This window comes from Myotis nattereri (genome assembly GCF_964212035.1).
Source record: "Myotis nattereri genome assembly, chromosome: 19".
Taxonomy (NCBI): Eukaryota; Metazoa; Chordata; class Mammalia; order Chiroptera; family Vespertilionidae; genus Myotis; species Myotis nattereri.
In genome coordinates, this window is record NC_138095.1 from 10,681,427 (window position 1) to 10,706,988 (window position 25,562).

At 47.7% G+C, this 25,562-nt stretch overlaps 1 protein-coding gene across 1 annotated transcript; it reads right to left on the reverse strand.

Annotated features, from left to right (window-relative positions):
• Positions 1-1,204: 1,204 nt before the first annotated feature.
• Positions 1,205-25,247, reverse strand: CCDC63 (coiled-coil domain containing 63; the record flags this gene model as incomplete). Its single annotated transcript, XM_081113722.1, has 10 exons — positions 25,084-25,247; positions 21,335-21,524; positions 19,496-19,615; positions 16,519-16,700; positions 15,533-15,711; positions 14,616-14,836; positions 9,634-9,708; positions 5,359-5,551; positions 3,857-4,060; positions 1,205-1,353 (listed from the first exon to the last, which is right to left on the reverse strand). Exons 1-10 carry the CDS (start codon positions 25,140-25,142, stop codon positions 1,205-1,207), a joined length of 1,572 nt encoding a protein of 523 aa, XP_080969848.1. The 5' UTR covers positions 25,143-25,247.
• Positions 25,248-25,562: the final 315 nt, after the last annotated feature.

The following is a 25,562-nucleotide window of genomic DNA, read 5'->3' on the forward strand; positions in this document are numbered from 1 at the left end:
CTGAGAAGTCCAAGGGCCTCAGGCATAGCTGCATCCAGGAGCTCACAGGTGCCATCAGCACTTGAGGAGGCCTGTCCCCTGCACTGCTTTCTTTCCTGTTGCTGGGCTCTCAAAGGTAGCAAAATGGCTCCTGTCCATCCCCTCAGCAATCTTACTGGAAAGAGGGCACATGTCTCCCAGCTGCACACCATCCCAGAAGAGGGCCTTTGGGGTATCTAACCAACCCTGAAACAGGTGGAGTGCTCTGACTGGCAGAGCTGGGTCACATGATTAACCCTCATCTCATCCTGGGGCTAAAATCAGCCCCTTCCCCAAACACATGGCTGTTCCCCAGATGCCTTTCAAGAAGAAGAGGAATGAACGTCAGACCCTCGTAAGTTTTCAAGAGAATCCCAAGAACTCGGGACACAGCCCAAGTGAATGATGGGATGGGAGCCAATGGCTGAAAGTGGGGGTGGGAGTGGCAGCTGGAGCCACCGAGAAGGAATGACGGGATCCAGGCAGTCAGAAGAGCCAGGCTGGAGAGAGTCTTCAAGGCTCAAGAATAACCTGCAGGAGCTCAGGGGCAGTCCCATCAGCACGAATGACGACCTCAGCCTGGGCTGCCGGGAAACGGGGCCCCTTTCAAAGTCAACAGCAAACTGGGTAGGCAAGGACCCAGGGCGCCCCATTATGTCCCACTCACTGCAATGACCCACATGCCTCATGCCCAGAACCTGCAGAAACACAGCCCTGGACACAGCTCTGCAGCGATACGTTCACCCAACACACACACACACACACACACACACACACACACACACACACACACAGAAAGGGGGGGCAGGGAGAGAGACAGAGGTTATGTGGCTTGCAGTTCCTGCCTGTGAATGGCTGCTGCACCCCCATGTGATTCTGCGACGTGAAGATCAGTATTTTGGCTTCCCCACTGGCCCCTACGCTTTACTCGTCCCTGCTCCACCGAGTTGACATGACAAGGGGGACCTGTGCCGACCACAATCTCAGGTTCTCAGGGGCCATGGTGGCCTCACACAGCTCTCGGATCCTGTGCGGGCTTTAGACCTCAACCCCTCCTGCTCCTCTACCCTGTTCCCGGGTGCTCCCAGCGCCCTCGTCTCCTAGCAGGGAGTATGAAGAGGCAGTGGGGTTACAGAACAAAACATTTATTCTCTCGGGTTACGGTACAAATGCGGCCCCACCCACGTCAGATGCTGACTACCTTCTTCTTGGGCTTCAGGTCGTCCCCCTTTTCAGGAATGCTGTCGAGCTGTAAATCCCTATATCGAGAGTCCCTCGCGATGTTGTTGCTGAGCACCATCTGCCGAAGGCTGCTGTGGTCCAGGGGCTGTTCCACTGCGCCAGAAGTGAGACTCGGATGAAGAGTTTGAAAGTCGAACCCAGCACACCTCCCTCCCAGGGACAGTGCCTCTCTGCCCCATTCGTGGGTGTCCAAGGCAAGAATGTCCAAGCCTGGTTTGGGTTCCCCCGCAATGCTGGGGTTGGAGTATGACCATTCTCGAGGTTCAGGGAGGAAGAGGGTAGGCAGGGATGTACTGCTCAGGGATGCCCGGACAGTAACTGTTGTTTTCTCCCAGGTGAGTTTGGTTTAATCTCAAGGAGACAGGGCCACCCCCTGTGCCGTTGTTCAGGAGGTGGATAGCACAAGGATGCCAGGTGGAGACGAATGAATGAATGAATGATGAATGAATGAATGACGAATGAATGAATGGGCTGAAATCCAGCCCCTACTAGATTGCCAAACCACATGTACCCAAAAAGGGCACCTTTTTCTAATTAATGTGCCCAGAGGGGGTGCCTCTTTTAATTCACACATGTGAGCCACAAGTGAGTGAGCTAAGAGAAGCCAATATTTATCAGCATTCCCTTGAACACAGGAGCAGACGCCTGACCTTGCCATCTATGCCCACAAACCACCTCTTTCAGGAATTCAGAGGGCCAAGGGAAGCTGTCCTAAGGCGGCTGACACCAGACCCAGCTCTCACTCCTGCTAAGTTTCGTGCGCATGCGTGTTGGCAGGTCTTTCTATCCGTCCCTGGCATACCTGCACACTTGAAATGCTGCTCAGAGAGGCGGGGCAGCATTTTCAAAATCTACTTTTTTCTCTGATTACTAAAGTAACGCAGGACATTGTAAAAAAAAAAAAAAAAAAAAAAAACACACAAAAATTTCCAAAAAAAAAACCTTAAACAATACAGAAATGTTTAACTCAGAAATGTAAAGTTCTCTGCAAACTACCACCCAGAAATATCTGCCATAAGTTGCCTCTACATTCTCTTTGTTCTCAAGTGCATAATCAAGGTGTTGCCCTCTTTCCCTCCCTCTCAACTTCCCTCCCTCCTCCTCCTCCTCCTCATCTTCCTCTTCTTCCTTCTTCCTTCTTCCTTCTTCTTATTCTTATTCTTATTCTTATTCTTTCTCTCTCTCTCATCATATATATCAGGGTTATGAAGGCCTGTCCAGTGCATTGTACGATTATTGGACTTTAGCAGCATCCCTGGCCCCTAATGCCAGTAGTATCCCCTCCTCCAAGTTGTGACAACCAAAAGTATCTCTGGACATTGCCAAAAGTCCCCTGAGGAGTAAATCACCTCCCCACTTCCCTTCCCCCACTCCCCCCCCCCCCCGTTGAGAACCACTGAATATATAGATATATTATATACCATCACATTCTTTTTAGTGGCTGTGTGGTAGCCCATTGTATGTGGAATGAATGGTAACTTCTTTAGCCAATCTCTAATGAGTGGGCATTTCAGTCATTTCCAGTTTGGGGCTGCAGTGAATATCCTACCACCTTCATCTTAGACCCCCGAATACGTTTTTCCTGGATGACCAATTCCCACAGGTGAGATTACAGGCTTAAGGGGTGTATCCACTTCTCAGGCTTCCCATACATGCTGCCAAACTGCCCTCCCCTCCCCAGATTCAGGGAGAAGGGCTGGTTCCTCACCCCCCCTTGCCATGAAGGGGAGCATCATGAACTCTGAAAGGAAGGCAGGTCAATGGAAGGCTTCTGGATGGGGAGGGACCAAGGGAGGTCGTGGGTGGAGTGAGACTCAAGAGCACAGGGTGAGGGTGAGAGATGAGATCTTGTGAGCCCCTAATCTGCCAATTTGGAAATTTTGGATATTTTAAGATTCATTTTATTTTATTAAATGTATTTTTGTCGATTTCAGAGAGGGAGAGATAGAAGCGTCAATGGTGAGAGAGAATCATTGATTGGCTGCTTCCTGCACGTCCCCTACTGGGGATCGAGACCTTGACTGGAATTGAACCTGGGACCATTCAGTCCGCAGGCCGACACTCTAGCCCAGGGGTGGGCAAACTTTTTGACTCGAGGGCCACAATGGGTTCTTAAACTGGACCGGAGGGCCTGAACAAAAGCATGGATGGAGTGTTTGTGTGAACTAATATAAATTCAAAGTAAACATCATTACATAAAAGGGTACGGTCTTTTTTTTTTTTTTTTTAGTTTTATTCTTTTCAAACGGGCCGGATCCGGCCTGCGGGCCGTAGTTTGCCCACGGCTGCTCTAGCCACTGAGCCAAACCAGCCAGGGCTTAAGATTCATTTTAAATGGTCATAAAACAGTTGTGATTTTAAAATATATCCAGGATAACTAAACGTCAGGATCTGCGGTGAGGCCATTGGGCCACAGGGAGAAGCATCCCTAAGGGAACCATGTCAAGTGGCCACAGCCAAGAAGGTACCGGATGAAAGCGATGGGCTCATAAAAAGGGGGAAACTGAGGCTCAACACAACAGACTCTCCTGACTGCAGACTTCCAAGGACCCTTGACCCAGCGACCTGGGCAGATCTGGGTAGAAAGAGAACTCACCTTCATCCAGCCTGTCGCTGAAGGGGTCAGCCCTGAGCACTGGGGGGCTGACCTTCATGGGTTCTGCGATCTTGAAGAGGGCAGAGCTGTCCCAGAAAGGGTTGTGGAAGGTCGGCAGGGTCTCGATGTCGGCCTCCTCCATATCCAGGAACCGCCGGAAGGACTCCAACAGCAGCAGGTCGTTGGTCTTCTTTTCAATAATGGCTGGGGGAAAACAAGGCGGTCAAGACCACCACCAAGAGGGGAATCTCGGGGTGGTGCCCCCCCACCCCCGCTGGAGAGGAAGGGAGGGAATAGGAAGTGGGGGCTGCCGTGCGCTCTTATATGGACAATGGCTTTCTCTTGGGTTACACCATGCATTCTTAAGGGGGCAGTATCACCCCAAAAAGGTAAAATTTGGTTCTTGAGAGGCAAAAAGTGAACTGATTCTCTAAGGTAGGGGTGGGGAATGTGTGGCCCATGGGTGAAATCATTTGGTCTGGCCTGGCCAAGGGGTTAGGGGTGAGTTAATTAAATGACCGAATATAGCAGGCTAATGCTTACTAGTAAGTTGATAATTTGTATGGCCCGAGAATGATGCTATGAATATCTAATGGCCAATGGCTCTGGGCAGACAAAAAGGTTCCCCTCCTGCTATAAAGTATAAAGCACGCATACAAGACATAAACAGCTATCCTTATATCTGTTTATGTCCTGCATGTATATGTGTGCTTTATACTTTTATGCTTTATACTTTTATAATTTGTGTATCAACAGTATTAAATTCTTATGAGGATGGGGCAGTCAGGGAAAGAACATCTAAAAAGGCTCCTTAGAAGGTGATAATAAAAAGAAGGTTGAGAAACATTGGGTTACAGTAAACACTGGAAGCCTGGGCCTGCCCTGCTTTAAACTACTGATTTTTCCTCAGTGCTCGCTCTGTCTCAGACTTCAGGCCTTGCTCATTTAGGCAGGCTGTTCCTTCTGCCTAAAATGCTTTCACTACACCTTCCCTGAATAACCCCTACTGGAGTTTTAAGACCCAGGTCAGGCTCTGCCACCTGCAGGAATGTTTCCCGGATCTGTCTGGGTTGGGGGAGCTGCCCTTTCCCCTGTGTTACATAGCCCCGTGCAGTCTCCAGAGTCATTCATTCATTCTACAAATGATTATTGGATGCCTACTAAGCCAGGGACTGTGGTAGATTGTGGATGCATGGAAGAAACAATTCAGTATCAACAAACTGGCAGTACTGCCCTAATAAAGATCACTTCTTTCTTTCGTTTGATGAAAAAACTAAAGCACAGAGAGGTTCAGAAAGTTGCCCAAAGTCACACAGCTTATAAGAGTACAACCAGGATTTGAACCCAGGCAGGCGAGCATTAGTGCTCACATGCTTTACCACCAGACTTACTGCCACAAAAACAAATAAACAAACAAACAAACAAGAACAAGTCCTCATGCCTGGTTACAGAAAGCTCTGGAAATGGTTCCTAAGATTTTAACGGGTCCCAGCTTGACTCACCCAAGTACTGTGGAAGGTTGATATCGGTGACTTTCCCTGTCTCCCCTAACTGCACCAGGATCTTGGTGGAATCACAATTTATTTTCTTAAAAAGGTCCTCCACTGAACTCCTGAGTCGCTCCAAGGTCTTTTGGATCTCCTTGTAGCTGTTCTCATACATATCTGCCTCCTCCGTGGTCTTCTTTAGTTTCTCCTGGTGGCAGACCCAGATTCCCACCCCAGGTCAGCCAGGCTGCCACCTTGGGGTCAGCCCCCCCTAAAGACTTTCAGTGGGGATGAGGGTTCAGGACCCTCTGGGGCCAGGGTCTCCAAACTGCAAGTTTTCAAACCTCGAAGGGGGTGCAAGATCAATTAATGAGCCTCAGTCAGCATTAAAAATGGAGTAGAACAGAAAAGAAAGAGAAAAATACTAGAATGAATTGCAGGTAATAGGATAAGTATTATTCAATGTAAATTTTATTGTATACATAATGTATGTATGTATTGTATACATAATGTATGTATATCTACATGTGTACTGGATAGTTAGTGTGTTTTTTTTAATAATCCTCACCTGAGAATATTTTTCCATTGATTTTTAGAGGAGTGGAAGAGACAGGGAAAGACAGAGAGAAACATCGATCTGAAAGAAACACATCGGTTGGTTGCCTCCTGCATGAGCCCCAACCAGGGTCCAGGCCTGGGCCAAGGAGGAGCCGGCAAGCAAGGTATATGCCCTTGATGGAATCGAACCCGGGACACTGGCCCACAGGCCGACACTCTATCCACTGAGCCAAACCTGCTAGGGCGTGGGTTAGTTGTTTTTTGGGGGTTTTTTTCATTGAAAGCTGGTGACTTAAAAATTATAGCCCACAGGAAGAAATATATTTTATATTTGCGGCCTAATTCCTACCTACCTACATATGTATGTGTATGTGTGTGTATTCATATATATTATCTAATCAAATGAAATTAAAGTTTCACAAACCAATATTCTTATTGTGTGTTCTAATATTTTCTTTTCTATTCTGTCTCATTATTTTTTAAATGCTGGTTGCAGTCCAACAAACTAATTTCACCACTCACGGGCTAAAACATTGCTCGAGCCCCGTGGTTCTCAAAGTGGGGTCCCAGGACCAGCAGTTTAGCTTCAGTGGGGAACTTGTTAGAAATACAAGTTATGGGGCTGCAGTGCAGACTAAACCAGAGGCTCTGGGTGTGGCCTGGCAACCTGTGTTTTAATGAACCTCCAGGTGATTCTAACGCCCAACGAAGTTTAAGAACCTCCTAGAGTCCACTGGATCGCAATCTTGCCTTCAAGTTAGTATCACCTCGGAGCTTTAAAATATTTGCTGTGTAGCCCAGCTGGTGTATGGTTCAGTGGTTGAGCTTTGACTTATGAATCAAGAGGTCAGGGCTCAATCCCCAGTGGGGGGCGTACAGGAGGCAGCTGATCAATGATTCTCTCTCATCATTAATGCTTCTATCTCTCTCTCCCTCTCCCTTCCTCTCTGAAATCAATTAAAAAATATATAGTATATGTATTTGCTGCACAGACCCCAGTGTCAGATTCAGAGTCACTGGTCTGGGCTGCAGCCTGGGCATCGGGAATGTCAAAGCCTCCGAGGTGGTTCTGACTTGCAGCCCAGGCTGAGAATCACTGCACTCGGTTGAGTGCTCCAAGGCTTCCAGCAGCGCCCTCTGAGTCCTCAACTTGCAAAGGTAAAATGGACCCTGTAAGGACCCACCCCGTTCCCCAGGGCTCTGTCCCAGGTCATTATTCCAAGGGGTCAACCCTTCCTGCACACCCATTTTCCAGGTGAAGAAACTGAGGCTCTGAGACACACAGCCAGGAAAGGGAAGCCAGGATTCCAACAGTCTCTCAACCACTGCACCAGGCAGCTTCCTGTCCTACCTACTAACTAGAATGTTCAGTGCCCAGGACTGCATTTTTCTCATAGTTCAGCAAGAGCTGCCCTCTCTTTCTAAAGGTGCATCAAAAGTTCACAATTTGCCCTAGCTGGTTTGGCTCAGTGGATAGAGCATCTGCCTGTGGACTGAAGGGTCCCAGGTTCGATTCCAGTCAAGGGCACATGCCTGGGTTGCAGGCTCGATCCCCAGTAGGGAACATGCAGGAGGTAGCCGATCAATGATTCTCTGTCATCACTGATGTTTGTAGCTCTCTCTCCCTCTCCCTTCCTCTCTGAAGTCAACAAAAAAATATTTTTGAAAAAGTTCACATTTTCTTTAAAAAGCCTATTGTGATAGTGATAATATGTGTCCAACACCTAAAAGGTTCCAGGCATTTTACACGCATCATCTCAACTCATCCTCACAACACTGACCCAGTTTTCAGATGAGGAATATTGAGGTCAGAGAAGAAAAGTCAACTTCTTTTTAGCTCTCCTGTATCAAGTTGTCTAAGTACCTGACCTTGGGTTCAACTCTTCACTTGTACAATTATTAGTAACAAGGTGATAGTAACGGTCCTATGAAGTGAGAACAATTATTACCCCCACTTTACAGGTGTTAAAACTGAGGCTAAGAGAGGTTGAATCACTTTCCCAGAGTCACACAGGAAGTGACTTTCCTGAGAGTTATAGCCAAGCATTTGTTTCCGAGGCCTAGTTGCTTAACTCCTATGCAAAACCCTCCCATCAAAGACTGGCCCCACCTTTTCTCCCAGAGGGGCTGGAGATGACAAAATGAAAGGTGTGTGGCAAGGCTCCAAGAATAGAGCAGATGGAAGCAGAACTAAGAAAGCCGGGGGGCTATTAAGACAAATCCTGTTTTTGCATTTGAAAAAGCCTCCAGAAGGCCCTTTAATGCCAAACGAACTAAGAGCTGATGGTGGGAGAGATGCTTGGGGTTGCCTGGTGAGCCCAGCTTCCCTAAGCTGCCCTGCCTTTAAGCCTTCAAAGCTGAGATGCAGAGCAGCACTTACCCCAACCTCAACAAAGCACCTGGACGTTAGGTGACCCAAAGCCGAGGACATGGGACTGTAAGTCTGTGCCCAGCGTGGGAAGGGTCTCCTTGGACTTGGGTCCTGCCTGGAAGTCGAACTCCTCACACCTGAACTCCTGGGGAAGGCCTCTGAGCGGCAGCAGCTCAATGGGCATCATGTGCTCTGCTTCCCCCGAGTGGCTCACTAGAGAATGGCACCGCCATAGCTGTCTACCAGGTGCATATGCCAAGAACAGAAAGAAGCCCCAGAGAAGAGAAGGGAAATGAGCTAGGACAACAGTTCCTGGGCCAGAAACCATTAGATTATAAGAGGGCTTTAAAGTCAACTGTCTGAATTCACATCTTTGGCAGATGTCTGGTATCCATTCTCCCTTTATATCTGGATAACAAAACCTTGATTGTATTTAGGGTGTCCATGTGCCCAGCTAAAAATTGTATTTCCAAACTCTCCTTGGCAATAGGAATGGCCAGTGAGGCATAAACACAGGAGTCATTGGCTGAGACTTCCGGGAAAGAACTTTCAAGCTGGCTGACTCAACCATGTTATGGCTGGACCATCGGCAGCCATACTCATCCTCACGACTAAGAGGCATCCTTGGGAATGTAAGCCACACACTAAGGATGGCAAAACAGAAAAGAGGAGCCTGGGTCCCTGATGACATCATGACTTCAGTCTTATTTCTTAACGAAGTAAATAAACTTCCATCTTGATTAGGCCCCAGTTATTTTGGGTCTGTGTTATTGGCAGCTAAATACTAGTACAACGCAAAGCTCATACAGTATTCCAGCTCCGTGATGTTGGTCAAGTGACTTTGCCTCTCTGAACCGCAGTTTCCTCATCTGTAAAATGCTCCACCTACCTCATAGGGCCGCTGTGAGGATTAAATGAGAGTGTAAGCAAAGCACAGCCTAATACCTGGTATGTAGTACTTGCTCAAGATATGTTTGTAATAACTATTATTGATTGAGAACAGGTTACAGCCAGGACAAGGGAGAGAAAAAAGACTGAGGCAGATATCTGTCTGCAATTTGCCAACCTGGGATAAATTTATAGCTGCAAGGGCCTGGGCTAGGCTCCCTGAAGTGGGGGAGTCTTTAAATGGACACAGTGGCCCTAGGGACAAAATTCTGCAGCAATACCTGTAGCAGAGGCTGCCTGTGACAAAGGGTCAGATCTGCCAAGATGTGACTCAGGCCAGTAGAGAGTCACAGGGCAGGTTTCTTACTCCTCCTGAGAACCAACTGACAGGCTGCCTGACAGACAGACAGACAGACAGACAGACGACAGACAACGGAAACTCCTGTGTCCCTTCCTTCCCATCCTGGTCTTACCTCCAGCTGTTTCATGACAGAGAGGTCATTATCATCAGACATTTTCTGCTGGGATTGCAAGTGGATGATCTCATTCTGCTCGAGAGAAAAACCAGACCATGAAAAAAGGGGGTGCTCCCCTCCCTGCCACGCCTGGAAATCAGACTGTGCCTCGAGGAGTTTGTGAGGATTTAAATTATCCAATCCAAGGAGCCCAGAACCCCTGAGCCCCTCTTATGACCCTGGAGGTTTCCTAATTTAAAAAAGGTGAGGGCCCGGCCAGTGTGGCTCAATGGTTGAGTGTCAACCCATGAGCCAAAAGGTCACTGGTTCAATTCCCGGTCAGGGCACATGCCCAGGTTGCAGGATCGATCCCCAGTAGGGGTTATGCAGGATGCAGCCAATTAATGTTTCTCTCTCATCAATGTTTCTCTCTCTATCCCCTCCTCTCTCTAAAATAAATAAAATGTATATTTTTTTAAACAGAATACTGCAGTAGTCAGCAACAACAACAAAAATAAAACATTGTGAGAATAGGAGGGTGGATGGCTCTTGTTTTTCTGGGTAAGTGTCTAGAACAGTGTGGTCAATAGAATTTTCTGTGATGGTTGAAATGCCCTGTCTGCATCATCCAGTGCTGCAGCCACCAGCCACACGTGGGTACTGAGTACTTGAAATGTGCTAGTGCCACTAAGGAACTGAATCGCCACATGGAGTGAGTGGCTACTGTAATGGACAGGCAGCCTCGAGCAGCAGTTCTCAAGCACTAGCATGAACCAGAATCACCTGGAAACTTTATATGCTCTTGGATTACATTTTCCCACAGGCATGTAGATTATGTTTCCCATCTTTAAAGGGAAAAGAGTAACCCAAAAAGAAATCTTCCAAAAAGATTAACCAATGTCATGCCCGGGTGATGGGATGCTTCTTGATTTGGGGTTCCCATTTATACTTTTTAGTATTTCCAAATTTTGTACATAACCTGAGTAGGTGGCATTCCTTTTCTGCCCAGAACTCTCCCATGGCTCTTGTTTCTCAGCGTGACTGCCAAAAACTCTTCTGGAAATATACTCTGCCCAGAACCCATAGCATCCCTCCCCTCTCAAACCTCAGCCCCCACCCCATCTCTCTCTCTCCATTCCAGGCACCCTAGACTGCTTGCACTCTCCTGCCCCAGGACCTTTGCACTGCTGTTTTCTCTGCCTGGAATAGTCATCTCCCCCCCCCCGCCCCAAAGATTTGCACAGCTTATTCCCTCACCTACAAGTCTGATTAAGCTTAACTTCTCAATGGCCATGCCCTCACCTGACTCCAGAATCCCTCTCTTCACATGCTCCACTGTATCTTTTTATACACGTTTCTCACTTTCTAATAAACTCTATCAGTTATGTGTTTGTTGGGCTTGTTGTTTTTTGTCTGTTTCTCCCTAGCAGAAAAGCAGCTCCATGAAGGAAGAGCTTTTTGAAACCTTGCTCACAGACATATTACCAGTGCCCAGAACAGTGTCTGGCATATAGAAGGTGTTTAACAAATAACTTGCCGGATGAACAAATAACACAAAAGAACACCTTTTCAATTATAATATACAACTTTATGCATAATATGTGATAATAACTATGTTACATTTTTAAAGCATCACCAAAAAAGATCAGAAGAAAACAGTTCAAAATGATTGTGTTTAGGCAATGGAATAATGGGCAGTTTTTAAAATTCTTTCTATCCTTAGGTAGTTTCCAAATTTTCTATAATGAGCATATCTTTCTCTTCTAAGATTTTTAACATATTAAGCCTTCCCATTGGAAAGCAGAGTTTTCAGGATTTATTCAACAAGCATTTGCAGCTCTATTTAAGCCCCCAAAGGCACTTCGGTAACTTCAAAAAGGAGCTCAGAAACTACTGCTCTGGTGCAAACATCACTCTACAGATGGAAAATCTGAAGCCTGGAGAGGGCAAGGACCTGCCCCATCTTCATCAGACACATCCCGCCCTAATGCCAGAGGCAAGCTGTGTAGCAAAGAGTAAGTACCATCATGGGGAATGGGAAAGATCTAGGTCAATTCTGTTGGGGAACCATTTCCTGGCCAGGTCAGTTTCCTCAAATCCCTCTCTATGGCTTGTCTCTGTCACCCCACTGGGACTAGTAAGGTGCTCCTTCCTGGAAAATAAGGATTCGGACCCTTCCATGTTCCTTCAGATCTCTTTGTATTCAAAGACCACCCCTGCAATACTGCACATGGCCACCAGAGGGGAGTGGTGAAGCATCTACAGGGGAGATCGCAAACTCAAACCCAGCTGGCCTGGCTGAAAGAGGGCAGGCTTGGGGGATGATAGGGGCAGGGGATTAAGCTTCCCACGCGACAGTGGGCAGGAGTTGTCAAATCTGACTTTCCAAGAGAAATCAGAAACCCAGAGTTTCATTTTTAAATGTTAGCAGCTAATACATTTTTTAATGTAGGGGTGGGGGAGACCAAGCAGTAAAAAAAAGGAAAGCTGCATACATCCTGTTGGGGAACTAGCCCTACCCATCGCTCTAACCACAACCCTCCACGTAGGGGTGAAGGCAGATGTTAGAATCCTATTTGTTTTTACCTTTTTTTTTTTTTTTTTACCTAAGCCCTAGTTTGAGCAGAGATGCCACAAGAAAGCCAAAAGGTTAAGTCTCAGGCACCTCCTCCAATCACCCATCCACCTCCACCCCTTTCATCAGTTTATCTGTTTTCTCTACTGGTGTTTCCTCAGAACCTGAGTTTAAACAAAAATGTTCTATAGATTCTTTTATAAAGTCTTGGAAACTACTGCTCTAGTGCAAGTAGTCACTCTACAGGTGAGGAGACTGAGGCCCAGAAAGGGTGAGAATTTGGCCATCTTCATCAGACACGTTCGTCCCAGTGCCAGAGGCAGTCTGTGTGGCAAATGGAGGACAGAAGAGCACCTCAAGGTGAATGGGAAGGTCAAGGTCAATTACTGTTTGGGAACCAATTACTAAATGTGCCTTCCATTGTGTGCGGGGCGGGGGCTTCCTGGGCATCAGGAATGCAGAGGGAATACACTGTAAGCTGGACATTCTCCATCTCTCCCAGAATCTACCTTCCTGCCTTTTGGCTTGGGTTGGGCCTAGCCAATGAGAGACACCAGCTGGAGATTACAAGGCAGAAGGAGAGTGAGGCTGGGGGTACTTCCCCACTCCTTGGCAGGTCACTACTTTGGCCACATCCCTCCAGGAAGGGCACACAGACAGCTTTCTTCTCCACACACCTCGCTCCTGATTCCAGAAACTGCTCCCTCCCCTCACCAGCTCTGGATCCCTCTCCTCTTGCTGGTCCTGCATTCTCCCTTCTTAATTTTCTTTGTAAATAGTCCCTTTTAAAAAACTCACCTCAATTTACCCATTTGGGGCATGCCATCTGTTTCCTGGGACAACCCTAACTGATACAACCGCCTCCATTTCCTCCATTTCTGCATGCCACCTATACTATTATTATCTATCAACCTTCTATTACCTCTGAATAGTCTTTAATTCAACCAAACTTTATTTTAACATGTTGATCATTATTTGTTTACTATTATTATTACTGATCACACTAATAATATCCAAGTCACAAGTTTGCTCTGCAAGCTACATTTTTCCTAATCCTCATTAAAATTCATTCATCGCTGGTAAATTACAAGTTCCACCTACACATTCTAGCTATGATCTACTTACACAAGCCCCACACTCAGGAAACAGTGCCATTACAAAAGGAAGTGGCTCCTCTAGTCATATAAACAGAACACTGAGACCTCAGAGGGAAGAATAAATTCCCTGAGGAGATGGCATTTGTGCAGGGCAGGGACTAATGTGCAGCATTTCATCAGAAGAAGGGCAAGGGCATGGGAGGAGGAAGCAGCACAAGAAAAGCCTCTGGGGAGGGAAATGCATGGCCCAGCTGGGCCTGGCAGCTGCAGAGGGGCCTTGGGGGTCGTGATGGGGGCGGAGCCTGCAGGGCAGGTTGAAGCTACATTTTGAAGAGCCTGGAGTGTCACCCTGAGTTTAGACCCTACCCTTTGTAGACATCCCGAAGGCTGTTTAGGTATGCTCTGAGGAACAAGTAGCCCAGGGAGCCAATTAAGTTTGAGAAATGACAGGCTCAACGAAGGCAACCAGGTTTCTTCACCAAAGGGCTTGGCAGAGCATTTACTATGCTCATGGACGTCAAGTCTCTCCAAGATGAATCGACCATCTCCTCTCAATTCTGTGAAGCTGTTGATTAACAGAAGGCAGTAAGCTTTTGAGGCAAAGAGCCAGATAGATTTCTCAGGATTTATAGGTCATGCATGGTCTGTCTAATATATTATTCTTATTTGTTATACCCCTTTAAATATATAAAAACCATTCTTAGCTCTTGGGCTATGCAAAAATAGACCACAGGCCACATTTGGCCATGGCTATAGTTTACTGAACCCTGGATTATAAAACATGACATGGATAATAGATGTTACTTGGAGTGAGGGGACATGGCCACGTTACGTGTGTATATCAACTAAAAGGCAAATACCAATTCCAGACAGGCTGAAAATGCAGGCAGGACATTGGGGGAAATGTAGTGTTTCCTGAATTGATTTGCCCTCGAGGCCCTTTTTGTTGCAGAACATCTCAAAGAGTGTTCCCAAAGAGCCCCCAGTGGGTAAGGCTGCTGTGGGGGCGGGCCGGTCTCAGGCCTGGGAAAGAAGAATGGCCCTGCCCAGCCGGCATGGCTCAGTGACTGAGTGTTTGAGTGTCAACTTACGAACCAGGAGGTCACGGTTCAATTCCTGGGCAGGGCACATACCCGGATTGCGGGCTTGATCCCCAGCGTGAGGCATGCAGGTGGCACCTGATCAATGAGTCCCTCTCATTATTGATGTTTCTCTCTTCTCTCTCTCTCTCTCTCTCTCTCTCTCTCTCTCTCTCTCTGCCTCTCTCCCCCTCCCTTCATCTCTGAAATCAATTTAAAAAGATTTTTTTTGTAAAGAGTGGCTCTGACCTGGATTTTCTCGGTCTTCTTCTCCATCATCTCCATGTCATTGTTGAGCTCTGTGACATACGTGAACCGGGCAAAATTCTTTTCCTCCTTGGCCAGAAATTCCTCAATGAGCTGATTCACGTTCCCATTCTCCGTCAGCTTCAGCAGCCGGAGGTGGGCCACCTCGTAGCTCTCAAAACTCTCACCCTTGCTCTTCCTCCTGGCCCTCTTTGGCTTGAGAGCTGGAAAGGAAAAGCCAGTGATGTGAGTGGGAAAAGGAAGGTGCTCAGTGCAGTGCCCAGCAGAGGTGCGTTCTGTGTTTACAATTACTGTGCCTTGGGGAGGACGCTAGGCTTTCCCAGGAGATGGGGCAGGATCTTCACTCCTTAGTTGCTTCACAAATATCTTAACTGCACACCTACTATGTGCCAGACACTGAGTGGGGCTCTGTGAGTACAAAACCTTTGCCCCATGGAGCTCTGGTGGGGGAATCAGAAAAAAAGAAGAGAGCCAAGTAAAAAGAAAAAGAAATCCAATAACTACCATTGTGGCCTGAGAATGGAGGTGCTGTGACGGGAAGCTGGATGGTCAGGGAAGTCCTCTCAAAGGATGAGACATTTGAGCAGGACGAAATTCAAGGAGGCCCTGGGTACAGGGGCCTGAGACAGGCTCAGAACTTGGCAGATTCATGAAATCAGAACCAAGAAAGTTCTCTAAACCTTGCTCTCTCTAGCCTGCATACCTGCAATAGCCCCTACTCTCCTGAACTCAGTCTTAGCTTTCTGATTTGGTCCCCATGTGGCAATTAGAAGGCTCTTTCCAGGCACCTCTGGTCACCTGAGCCCTTGACATGCTGTGGCTCTCCATGGTTGCTGGGTTGAAGCTAAAGCTTCTCAGCCTGCTTTACCATCTGGTCCCTCTGCCTCAGGAGAGTGTACCTTCCTTTTGGGCCTGCTCTTCGAACTCCATCCGATCGTTCAGCTTGATGAGCAGGAAGGATTTAAGCTTGGTCTCGTGGTCGTAGACACGCTCCAGCTCGCGGATCTCTAGGTTGTACTGAGAGATGTCCTTCTGCTGGCGATCCTTCATGGCAGCCATTCGGGCGGTGGCTTCCAGTCTGGGCGAAGGGGGCACAGAACCTGAGTGTCCAGAGGATCCTCCCCTCTCCCTGCCAGCCCAGAGGGCCTTTCTGCCAATGACCACCACTTCTTTCCATCAGGGAGTGGAGGAGCAGCCCTCTTTATCTGAATGACAGGAGCTACCAAGTCTAGACCATCCCCAGGAAATTCTTCTTCTTTCATCACCACCAGAACACACATCACCATCATCACCTCCACCATCAGCAGCATTATCACCATCATCATCATCACCACTTGTCAATTACTATGTCCCAGCCACTCCTTAATACATATATATTATTTAATCCTCACTACCACCCAAAGAGGTCCTATGACAATATAATAGTGTTAGTGCCAGGATTCGAACCCAGACCTCACTGACTCTAAAACATGTGCTCTTCACTGCTAAACTATATGTCTTTTGGCCCTGTGAGGGTAAAGCCGGGAGACTGAGAGAGACCCCTAGGACTAGAGGCAGGGGCACCTGAAGGAGATAATATGGCATAGAGCTTTGAATCTCAGATCTGCCATTTATCTGGATCTCTGGTATTTTGGCATCTCTAAGCCTCCACTTCCTGGCCTATAAAATGGGGGTATAACTCCTATGGCATTTGTGAGGGCTGAAATATTCCCCAAAGCACCTAGCATCAGGCTTGGCACATAGTCAGCGCTTAGAGTTATGATGATGATTTAAGGTTCCTCAACACATAAGCACAGGAGGCAGTGGTGGCCCAGAGTAGGACATTAGATGATCAGCAGGGATCTAAGAGACCTTTTTTCCCCCGAGGGTCTCTCCCTCAGCCCACCTCTGCTCATAGGCCTGAGCGGACTGCTCAATGGCCTCATTCATGATTTTCTTCTGCATTAACAGGCGCCCATGGAGCTGCTGGTAGGCGTGGTCATAAGCTGCCTTCTCAAACCGTAGGTCCTCAATCTCCTTGCGGAGCTTAGAGTTGGTGGTCAGCATCTTGTTAAAGTTCGTGGTGACCTGTGGGGAGGGGTGTACTTCAAAACAGGGCTCGTTCCTAGGGCATGAGACAAGTTTCCAAAAAGCAGCCGGAGGGCTGGGAGGTCTTCCCCCAACCTCCCACCCCAGGCCCAAAGGACAGTGGCTTGGAGCACTGGGTGTGAGGCTTAAGTTGGCCACCAGCTGGCTCAGTGGCCTTTGACAAGTTACTTTTCTTGGATTTCAAATGTCTCACCTATGTTTATACCTAACTTCTGGTTTTCAGTAATTACAGGGGCGAGGGGAACAAGCTGAATGATACCATGAGGAGCAATCAGCCAAATCCAGCAAGTAGAACTTTCTACAGGACAATTGAACTGATCTCTTCAATAAGTTGATGACAGGAAAGAAGTTGGGATGGGGCTGTTTTCATGCAGAGCTCCTCACACTCAGCACTCTTGACATTTTGGGCTGGATGATGCACTGTGCTTTGTAGAGTGTTAAAGAAGCAAGACACTACTGAATTGACTCGGGAAGAAATAGAAAATCTGAATAGACCTCTAACAAAAAGCCAACCTCTACAGACAAGTCATCATTAGATCACGTATGTGTTTATTAATTCATTCAATCAATAGATGTCTGCTGAGCACCGACTGTGAGCCTCACACTGTGCCAGGCATTACTGATTCTTAACCACCTTTATCCTCACTGGGGTTGTTAATAAATAGTGCAGCTCTAGCCGGTGCGGCTCAGTGGGACTGCTGGGACTGAAGGGTCCCAGTTGTTTCGATTCCAGTCAAGGGCACATGCCCGGGTTGTGGACTCGATTCCCAGTAGGGGGCGTGCAGGAGGCAGCCAATCTGTGATTCTCTCTCATCATTGATGTTTCTATCTCTCCCTCTCCCTTCCTCTCTGAAATCAATATAAATTAAAAAATATATATATATTTTTTAAATAGTGCAGCCTATGTCCAAGCCCGGGAGGTTCTGAGGTAACTGTGGAAGGGGTCCAGAAACCTGCATGTTGACATGCATCCTAGGCATTCTGAGCATGGCAGCAAATCACTGTGCAGGGATATTAAAGAGATACTGCCCTGACTTCATGCAGCTTCCAGGCTAAGGGGGCAGGGTGGGGAGGGAGGCAGAGAGAGACCAGGTCAAATTTGGTTCAGCCATTCCTGGGTAAAGCTTGGTGGTCAGAGTTTTGGCAAAGCTAAGATCGTTGTGTAGTGAGTTAGTGACAAGCTTCCCTCCAAATCAATTCACTTTCCTTCTCCTCTGGCTAGTGTCCGGGTAGCTGTAACTTCACAAGCCAGACTGGAATGTATTGTCTGTACCGGCCCAGCATTCCTTATCCCTTTCTTTATGCTTTTCTTTTTAAAAAAATATATTTTATTGATTTTTTTACAGAGAGAAAGGGAGAGGGATAGAGAGTTAGAAACATCGATGAGAGAGAAACATTGATTCAGCTGCCTCCTGCACACCCCCTACTGGGATGTGCCTCCAACCAAGGTACATGCCCTTGACAGGAATCAAATCTGGGACTCTTCAGTCCGCAGGCCGATGCTCTATCCACTGAGCCACACTGGTTAGGGCTCTTTATGCTTTTCTAGGGGAACTTCTCCCTCAATCTCAGACCACATCATTGGACAGGGCTGCCTTCCCCAGTCTGATGGGAGAAGGGGGAGGAGGGAGGAATGCAGTCCAAGGGTAGCCACGTGACTCCAGACCACAGTGATTGATTCAGGGATGGGCACGGGACCCAGGCTGGCCCCATGGGAACCCTGGGACTTGTGTCTGAACTCCTAGGGAAGAGAGACTCCCTTTCTGCTGGTGTCTGTTCACGTTGGAGGCCGCCCAAGAATGACATCCACCCAGAGAAAAAATGGACAGCTAACATGTCTAAAAGACATGTTTGGAGCACCTAGATCCGTGGTTCTCAACCTTCCTAATGCTGCGACCCTTTAATACAGTTCTCATGTTGTGGTGACCCCCAATTTCATTGTTACAAATTGAACATAATTAAAGCATAGTGATGACTCACAAAAACAATATGTAATTATACATGTGTTTTCTGATGGTCTTAGGCAACCCCTGTGAAAGGGTCGTTCTACCCCCAAAGAGGTCGAGAACCACAGGTTGAGAACCGCTGACCTAGATCCACCTATGGCTGAAGGTACCACTTCTTCTCTAAAAATCTTCACTTCTATGACCAATACATTAGCTATTTTTGCTTATTCCAGTTTGCAACAAAATCCTGCTTAATGCCAAAATCACAGTAGACTGAAGGCGATCAGGAAACGCCACTTTCTTTTTATCAAGGTATGCAAACCTATGCCTACTATTTCTCAGCGACATCAATGACAACCAAAAGGCACTCGCTCTACTAGAGGCACGAGCAGATTGGCATGGGGGAGGGAAGTCTAACTAATTCTGCCTGGTGAAGGGTCATATTTGAGCTACTTCTTGAAAACAAGTAGGAGTTTATGAAGCAGGGAACTAAGAGTAGGCATCCCAGAAAGGGGGGAGGGAAAGGGGAGGAGTAGAGGGTATGCGGGCATCGCATGTGCTAAGATGCAGAGAGCAAGAAGGAGAAAGTCACCTTGGGTAACAGTGGGCCAACAAGAGAGGACGGAACAGAGAGGGTGGAACAGAGTGAGTGGACGGTAAATTCTAACAGGCTGCCTGATCTAGACGTACGCCATTAGTTCACCACCTCCTGAGCCTGTCTACTAAACGAATATATATATTCTGCTAATGGCTCCACAGACATCATTCTTTACCCTGAGCAAAGGGAGGCAGAGATGTTTGCAAAGCTGCAGAGAACCCCTTACGTACAAGATTCAAACGTGTCTCTAGCATGTGGATCTGTTTTTGCAGTTTCCGGGGGTGATTGGACTCCTGTGTTTTTGTGAAGATCTGTTTTTGGTTTATAATTTTTTTTTCCATCTGAGTAATCTGAAAAGATAATAAAAAAAAAGAAAAGAAAGAAAACCCAGCTGTGTTAACATCTGTATGGATACAAATCCGACAGTTCACTAACTTGAATGTGCTAAAACAAAAATTGCAGTGTTCTTTCTTTTCCTATAAATAGAATGTTAATTTCTCAGATACATGCTCAATTCAACTTAATCCTAGCCAGTTTGGAGTAAAATGAAGCAATTTAGAGGTTTTTTGTTTTGTTTATTTAAATCCTGAACCGAGGATAGTTTTCCATTGACTTTTTAGAGAGAGTGGAAGTGAGAGGGGAAAACAAAGAGAAATATCAATGTGAGAGAAAAACATTGATTGGTTGCCTCCTGCATGAGCCCCGACCAGGGTCCAGGATGGGGAGGAGCCTGCAACTGAGGTAAGTGCCCTTGACCTGAATCGAACCTGGGACCCTTCAGTATGCAGAATAACACTCTATCCACTGAACCAAACCGGCCAGGGCAATTTAGAGTTTTTGCTGTAAATTTCACTCACCTGTGGGCATAAATTCCACCTTACCCTAACGGTTAGGGCCTAACCCATGGCTCCCAACAGAAAGTTTCCAGCAGGTATTTCCCCCACAAAGGGCCTTCTGTGGCCTGGTGGAGTGTTTTGGGGCTCTTGCAGTGATGGGACTCTAGTGGCACTTAATGGGCAGGTCAGGAGATGTCACACATCCTGCAACATCTGAGACCACACCAGACATCCAAGAACTGTGCCCCATCCTTGGTGACTGTCCAGTGCCCCTCTGGAAGGTATGCAGCTGTAAAATCCTCTATAATCTTCTGTACCTACAATCAAGCTGTCTCCTACATATAAACACAGTTTTGGTTTTTTTGTGTGTTTTTTTAAATATATTTTATTGATTTTTCACAGAGAGGAAGGGAGAGGGATAGAAGAGTTAGAAACATCAATGAGAGAGAAACATCGATCAGCTGCCTCCTGCACAACCCCTACTGGGGATGTGCCCACAACCAAGGTACATGCCCCTGGCCGGAATCGAACCCGGGACCCTTCAGTCCGCAGGCCGACACTTTATCCACTGAGCCAAACCGGTTAGGGCTAAACACAGTTTTTATTCAAAAAAATAATTAATAAGTAAATATCCTTTTGATCCACATTCCTCTTGAGCATTATATGTTACCTGCAGCCAAACGCATCCTTAACTGTCACACCATGGATGTTACCCACCACTTTATATAACCCCTGACCTCCCAGCTCTATTAGTCCATTTCTCCACTGTGTTCTCCAGTGCCGCCTCACTGTACTTCGAGTGAATTTTCAAATTCTTACTGCATCAGTCAGAAGATGTTTGGTTATGCTCCAGTAAGAAACACCCCCCAACTCAGTGATTTAAAACAAGAAAGGTTTCTTCCTCATTCATGCTTCATATCTATCAGTGATTGGTGTTTGCAACTGATATTAGTCAGATTTTGGATTTTACCTGGACTTTACCTCTAGCCAATCCCTAGAGGTAAAGGAAGAATTTGGAAATGTATTTAAAGTACAGTGGGGAGGCACTGGAGTTCATGGTGGAGAAATGGATCAACAGAGCTGGAATCAATAGTGGTGGAGAGAGTGGCCAGTCACGTTTAGGCAAGTGAAGATGGGAAGGGTGTTATATCTGCCCTAAGGCATCATGGGTACTTCTCATAGCCCTTCCCCTTGCTCTGTGTTCTGTTTGGCCCTTTAAAAGTAAGACCATACCTTCTCATCCAGTTCAGCCAAGAGCATTTTCATCGATTTAATCAAGGAGTCGTAGTCCTCTTTGGTTTGCAGCAGGAAACGCAGCTCCATATAGTTTTTCTCATTCAGATCCAAGTTCTTGGAGGACTTGATGAGATTCAAATGCAGGGTGATCTCATCCTGCTCCTCTTGCAGGGACTTGATTTCCTTTCTGTTAGGAAAGCAGTGCCCGATTAACCCTGACCCTGAGTTCGCCTTGGTCAGACTCTCCAGAGTCCTTCGCTGTGAAAGGAGACTCGGAGAGGTACAGCCCACTGACACGGTGGAAGGGACCTGCCCAAGTCCTCGGTCCAGGTTTAGAACTCAGATCGCCTGCCACCCAGTTCACTGCACCGCCCACTGCTGTGACTTCCTCCAAGGGGCATTTTTTTCCTAGGGAACAATTTGGCGCTGTGCCTGTCAAAACCCATTACCCAGACATGGCGGGGGCCCCCACATTCTCTTTTGCCCCCAGCTCACTGGCATATTTCCAGATTTTACTAATAAAAGGGTAATATGCTAATTAGACCGGGAGACCTTCAGGGAGACCATCCGATGTCCTTCCCGACAAAGCCATGGTGGCGGGGCCAAGGCCGAGGCTGTTAGGGGCGATCAGGCTAGGAGGGGAGGGTTGGGGGTGATCAGACTGGTGGGGGGGCAGTTGAGGGCAAGCAGGCCGGCAGGGGGGCAGTTGGGGGCATGCAGGCTGGCAGTGGGGGACAGTTGGGGGTGATCAGGTTGGGGGGGGTAGTTGGGGGCAAGCGGGCAGGCAGGCAAAGTGGTTAAGGGCAATCAGGCCGCCAGGCAGGTGAGCAGTTAGGAGCCAGCCTTCACGGATTGTGAGAGGGTTGTCCGACTGCCAGCAGTCAGACATCCCCCAAGGGGTCCCAGATTGGAGAGGGTGCAGGCCGGGCTGAGGAACCCCCCCCCCCCGCATGAATTTCGTGCACCAGGCCACTAGTCTCTAATAACGAGAGACAAACCCATCAGACAATTTTGCAATTTTGAATCAACATAGTAACTCTAACTTCCCCTAGTTTCTCTACTTGGGGTGCTAATAATTTGTTAAATTGGCTGACCTAAGTCTCCTCCTTTCTCTCCCTCTGTCTACTCTGAAGAAGAGAGAGGGTGGGGGATATGGGAGAACGGCGGTTTCAGAAAGAGAAAAGGCTCAGGAGACTACACAACAACTGAACAACAGAAAACGGCACAGTGGCGACATTTCTGGTGAACACTGGGCACCCCACACCCGCTGCCCAGTGCGGTTTGCAGGCCAGCTGCCCCACCATCCTCGGGAAGCTTGGAGAAATGCAGAGGCTCAGGTCCCAGCCCAGGACCTACTGAATCAGAATCTGCTCTGTAACAAGCTCCTCAAGTGACTTGTATGCCCACTGAAGTGCTGGCAGTGCCACACTAGAACAGCGTCTGCAAAGCTTTTTCTATAAAGGGCCAAAGAATAAATATTTTAGGTTTTTCCAGCCAGACGGTCTCTGTTGCAACTACTCAACAAAGTAACCATAGGCAATGCATGAACAAATAAATGTAGCTGTGGCTGTTTTATTTACAAAAACAGGCAGCCAGCCAGACCGTCCTTTGCCGACACTGTCCTAAAACAGCACCATGCAATAGAACATTTTGCAGTGATGGCAATGGTCTCTGCTGCGCTGTCAGATAGCATCCACCAGGCACGTGTGGCTTTGAGCGCTTGCAAGGTGCCTAGTGCAACTGAAGAACTGAATTTTCAATTGTGTTTAATTAACTGCAATTTTTTAAAATATATTTTTATTGACTTCAGAGAGGAAGGGAGAGGTGGAGAGAGAGAGAAACATCAATGTTGAGAGAGAATAATTGATTGGCTGCCTCCTGCACACCCCCTGCTGGGGATCAAGCCCACAACCCGAGCATGTGCCCTGACTGGTAATCAAACCATTATCTCCTGGTTCATAGGTCAACGCTCAACCACTGAGCCACACAGGCCGGGCAATTGCAAATGTACATAGTCACATGTGGCTAGGGACTGCTAGCGTGCACACCCAGTTCTAGAGCATCTAGTCTTCCAAGTCTGGCAGGTGGGACTTTCTCCCCCATTTAAGCCCAGGCACAGATGTGCAGGCTGGGGACTGCATGGCCCAAAGGAGCACTGTCTGCTTGAAAAAATACCGATTTGTTGATTTATTACACTTTTCTGGGAGACACTTTATCTTGTTCTAACAAACCTCTACATGGTGACAATGTTTCCAACAGATGGCAGTACATCTCTCGAGAAAGGGTGCCTTTTTCCTACTGACATTCAGATCCCATGTGGACCAGCAGTGGCTGCGAGTCAAATCCATGGGAAATCTAAAGAGCCCCTTCTCCCTCTCTTCTGAACCCCACGCATTGTCTAACCTCAAGATCTTCTTTCTAATAATGGACAGCTTCTGCCTGTACAAACATTAAGGATGGAGCTGAGAAATTACATTCCCTTGTAGGGAATCTAAAAATACCTGTTTAATGTTTGCTTATTTAACCTCAGGAAACACCTTCCTACTGTCCAAAGAAACTATACATACCATAACCCTAGGGCAACCTGATTTCAAACATTCTATGAGAGACAGAGAGAGAGAGAGAGAGAGAGAGAGGGAGGGAGGGAGATGAGAGAGAGAGAGAGAGAGAGAGAGAGAGAGAGAGAGAGAGAGAAAGAAGGAGGAGGAGGAGGCGGAGGAGGAGGAAAAAAAACCATTGATCTGCTGCCTCCTTCATGCCCCGACCGGGAACCGAACCAACACCTCCTGGTTCACAGGTCGATGCTCGACCACTGAGCCATGCCAACTGGGCCAGTCATTCTACCTTGCAGATCCCATCAGGATGCACAAGCAGGAAACATCCTCTGGGGCAGCGGTTGCCAACTGGTGGTCCTCGGACCACTGGTGGTCCGTGAGGTCCGAAAGGTTGGCGACCGCTGCTCTGGGGTGTTGACAGCCTGGTGACTTCTTCTCTGGGCATTCCCCACCTCCAGGGCTAGGACCATGGGAATGATACCTATAGCCATCTTGTGTCCTAGGCCTCAGCCCCACCTCCGGCCACCACTCATTGTTCTAGGAGTAGACATCTGACCCGAGCGGTCCCAATCAGATTCTCTCTCTCCTGGGAATTTGGGGTTGGAATTGATTCACAACAGTCTCTCTGTGTGACCTTTGATAGTTCAAGAGCTGGAGGCAGCCTGGCCAGTGTGGTTCAGTGGTTGAGTGTCAACCTATGAACCAGAGGGTCACAGTTCGATTCCCAGTCAGTACACATGCCCAGGTTGTGGGCTCAATCCCCAGTTGGAGGGCATACAGGAGACAGTTGATCAACGATTATTTCTCATCATTGATGTTTCTGTCTCTCCCTCTCCCTTCCTCTCTGAAATCAATAATTTTTTTTTTTTTTTTAAGGAAAGAGTTGGAGGCAGCCATCTTCCACCAGCCATGGCTGAGATTCAGAGAGAACACCCATGTATAGAAAGAAACAAGACCCAGAAATGGTTTCTCATTTGGGTCCTTCCTTAAGACATGGATGCCCTGCTCCCCTTGGAGTCCCTGAGACACACTGGATTCTGAGAATCATTTCCCCCTGCCCACTGAAGCTATCCCAAGTGATCCTCAGATTGGGTTCAGAAGTAGGGCCCTGGCCCAAGGCCCCATGAGAGGGCAAGCCACGTGAAACTTTCTTACAAGTTCACTTAGGACAAAGCCCCAACCATCACTCACTGCTGAGTCAAGATCTTCTGCTGGGAGCTGAAGTTAAAGGACTTCCGACTTTCCACCATCTTCCGGAACTGCTGCCTCAGCCTCCGAAGCTCCACCTCAGCCTGCTGCTCTTTTTCCTTCTCTGTAGGTTCTGGGGGATTTTCGGAGTCTTTTCTCCTGATCTTCTTTGACTGGGTGAGGCAGAGAGTGCATGAGCAACAGGTGAGGTAACCAGAGACGCCCACATTTCAGCTCCAGGGCAGAGGACAGGGTGCCTGGGGCAAGGCTGGAGGTGGAAGGTCATCCTTGAGTGATGTCAGCAGCGTATCTGTTACGTGGGAAACACCCCCAGCCCCAGGGTGCCAGAATGGAGGGAAGCTAGGCCCCATTGCTGCATACTGAAGAGGCAGCCTTGCTGGATGACCTTGGGTGAGTCACGTCACGTCTCTGAACCTCTCGTCTCTCATCTACAAAAGGGCACCCATACATGTGTTGTCGGG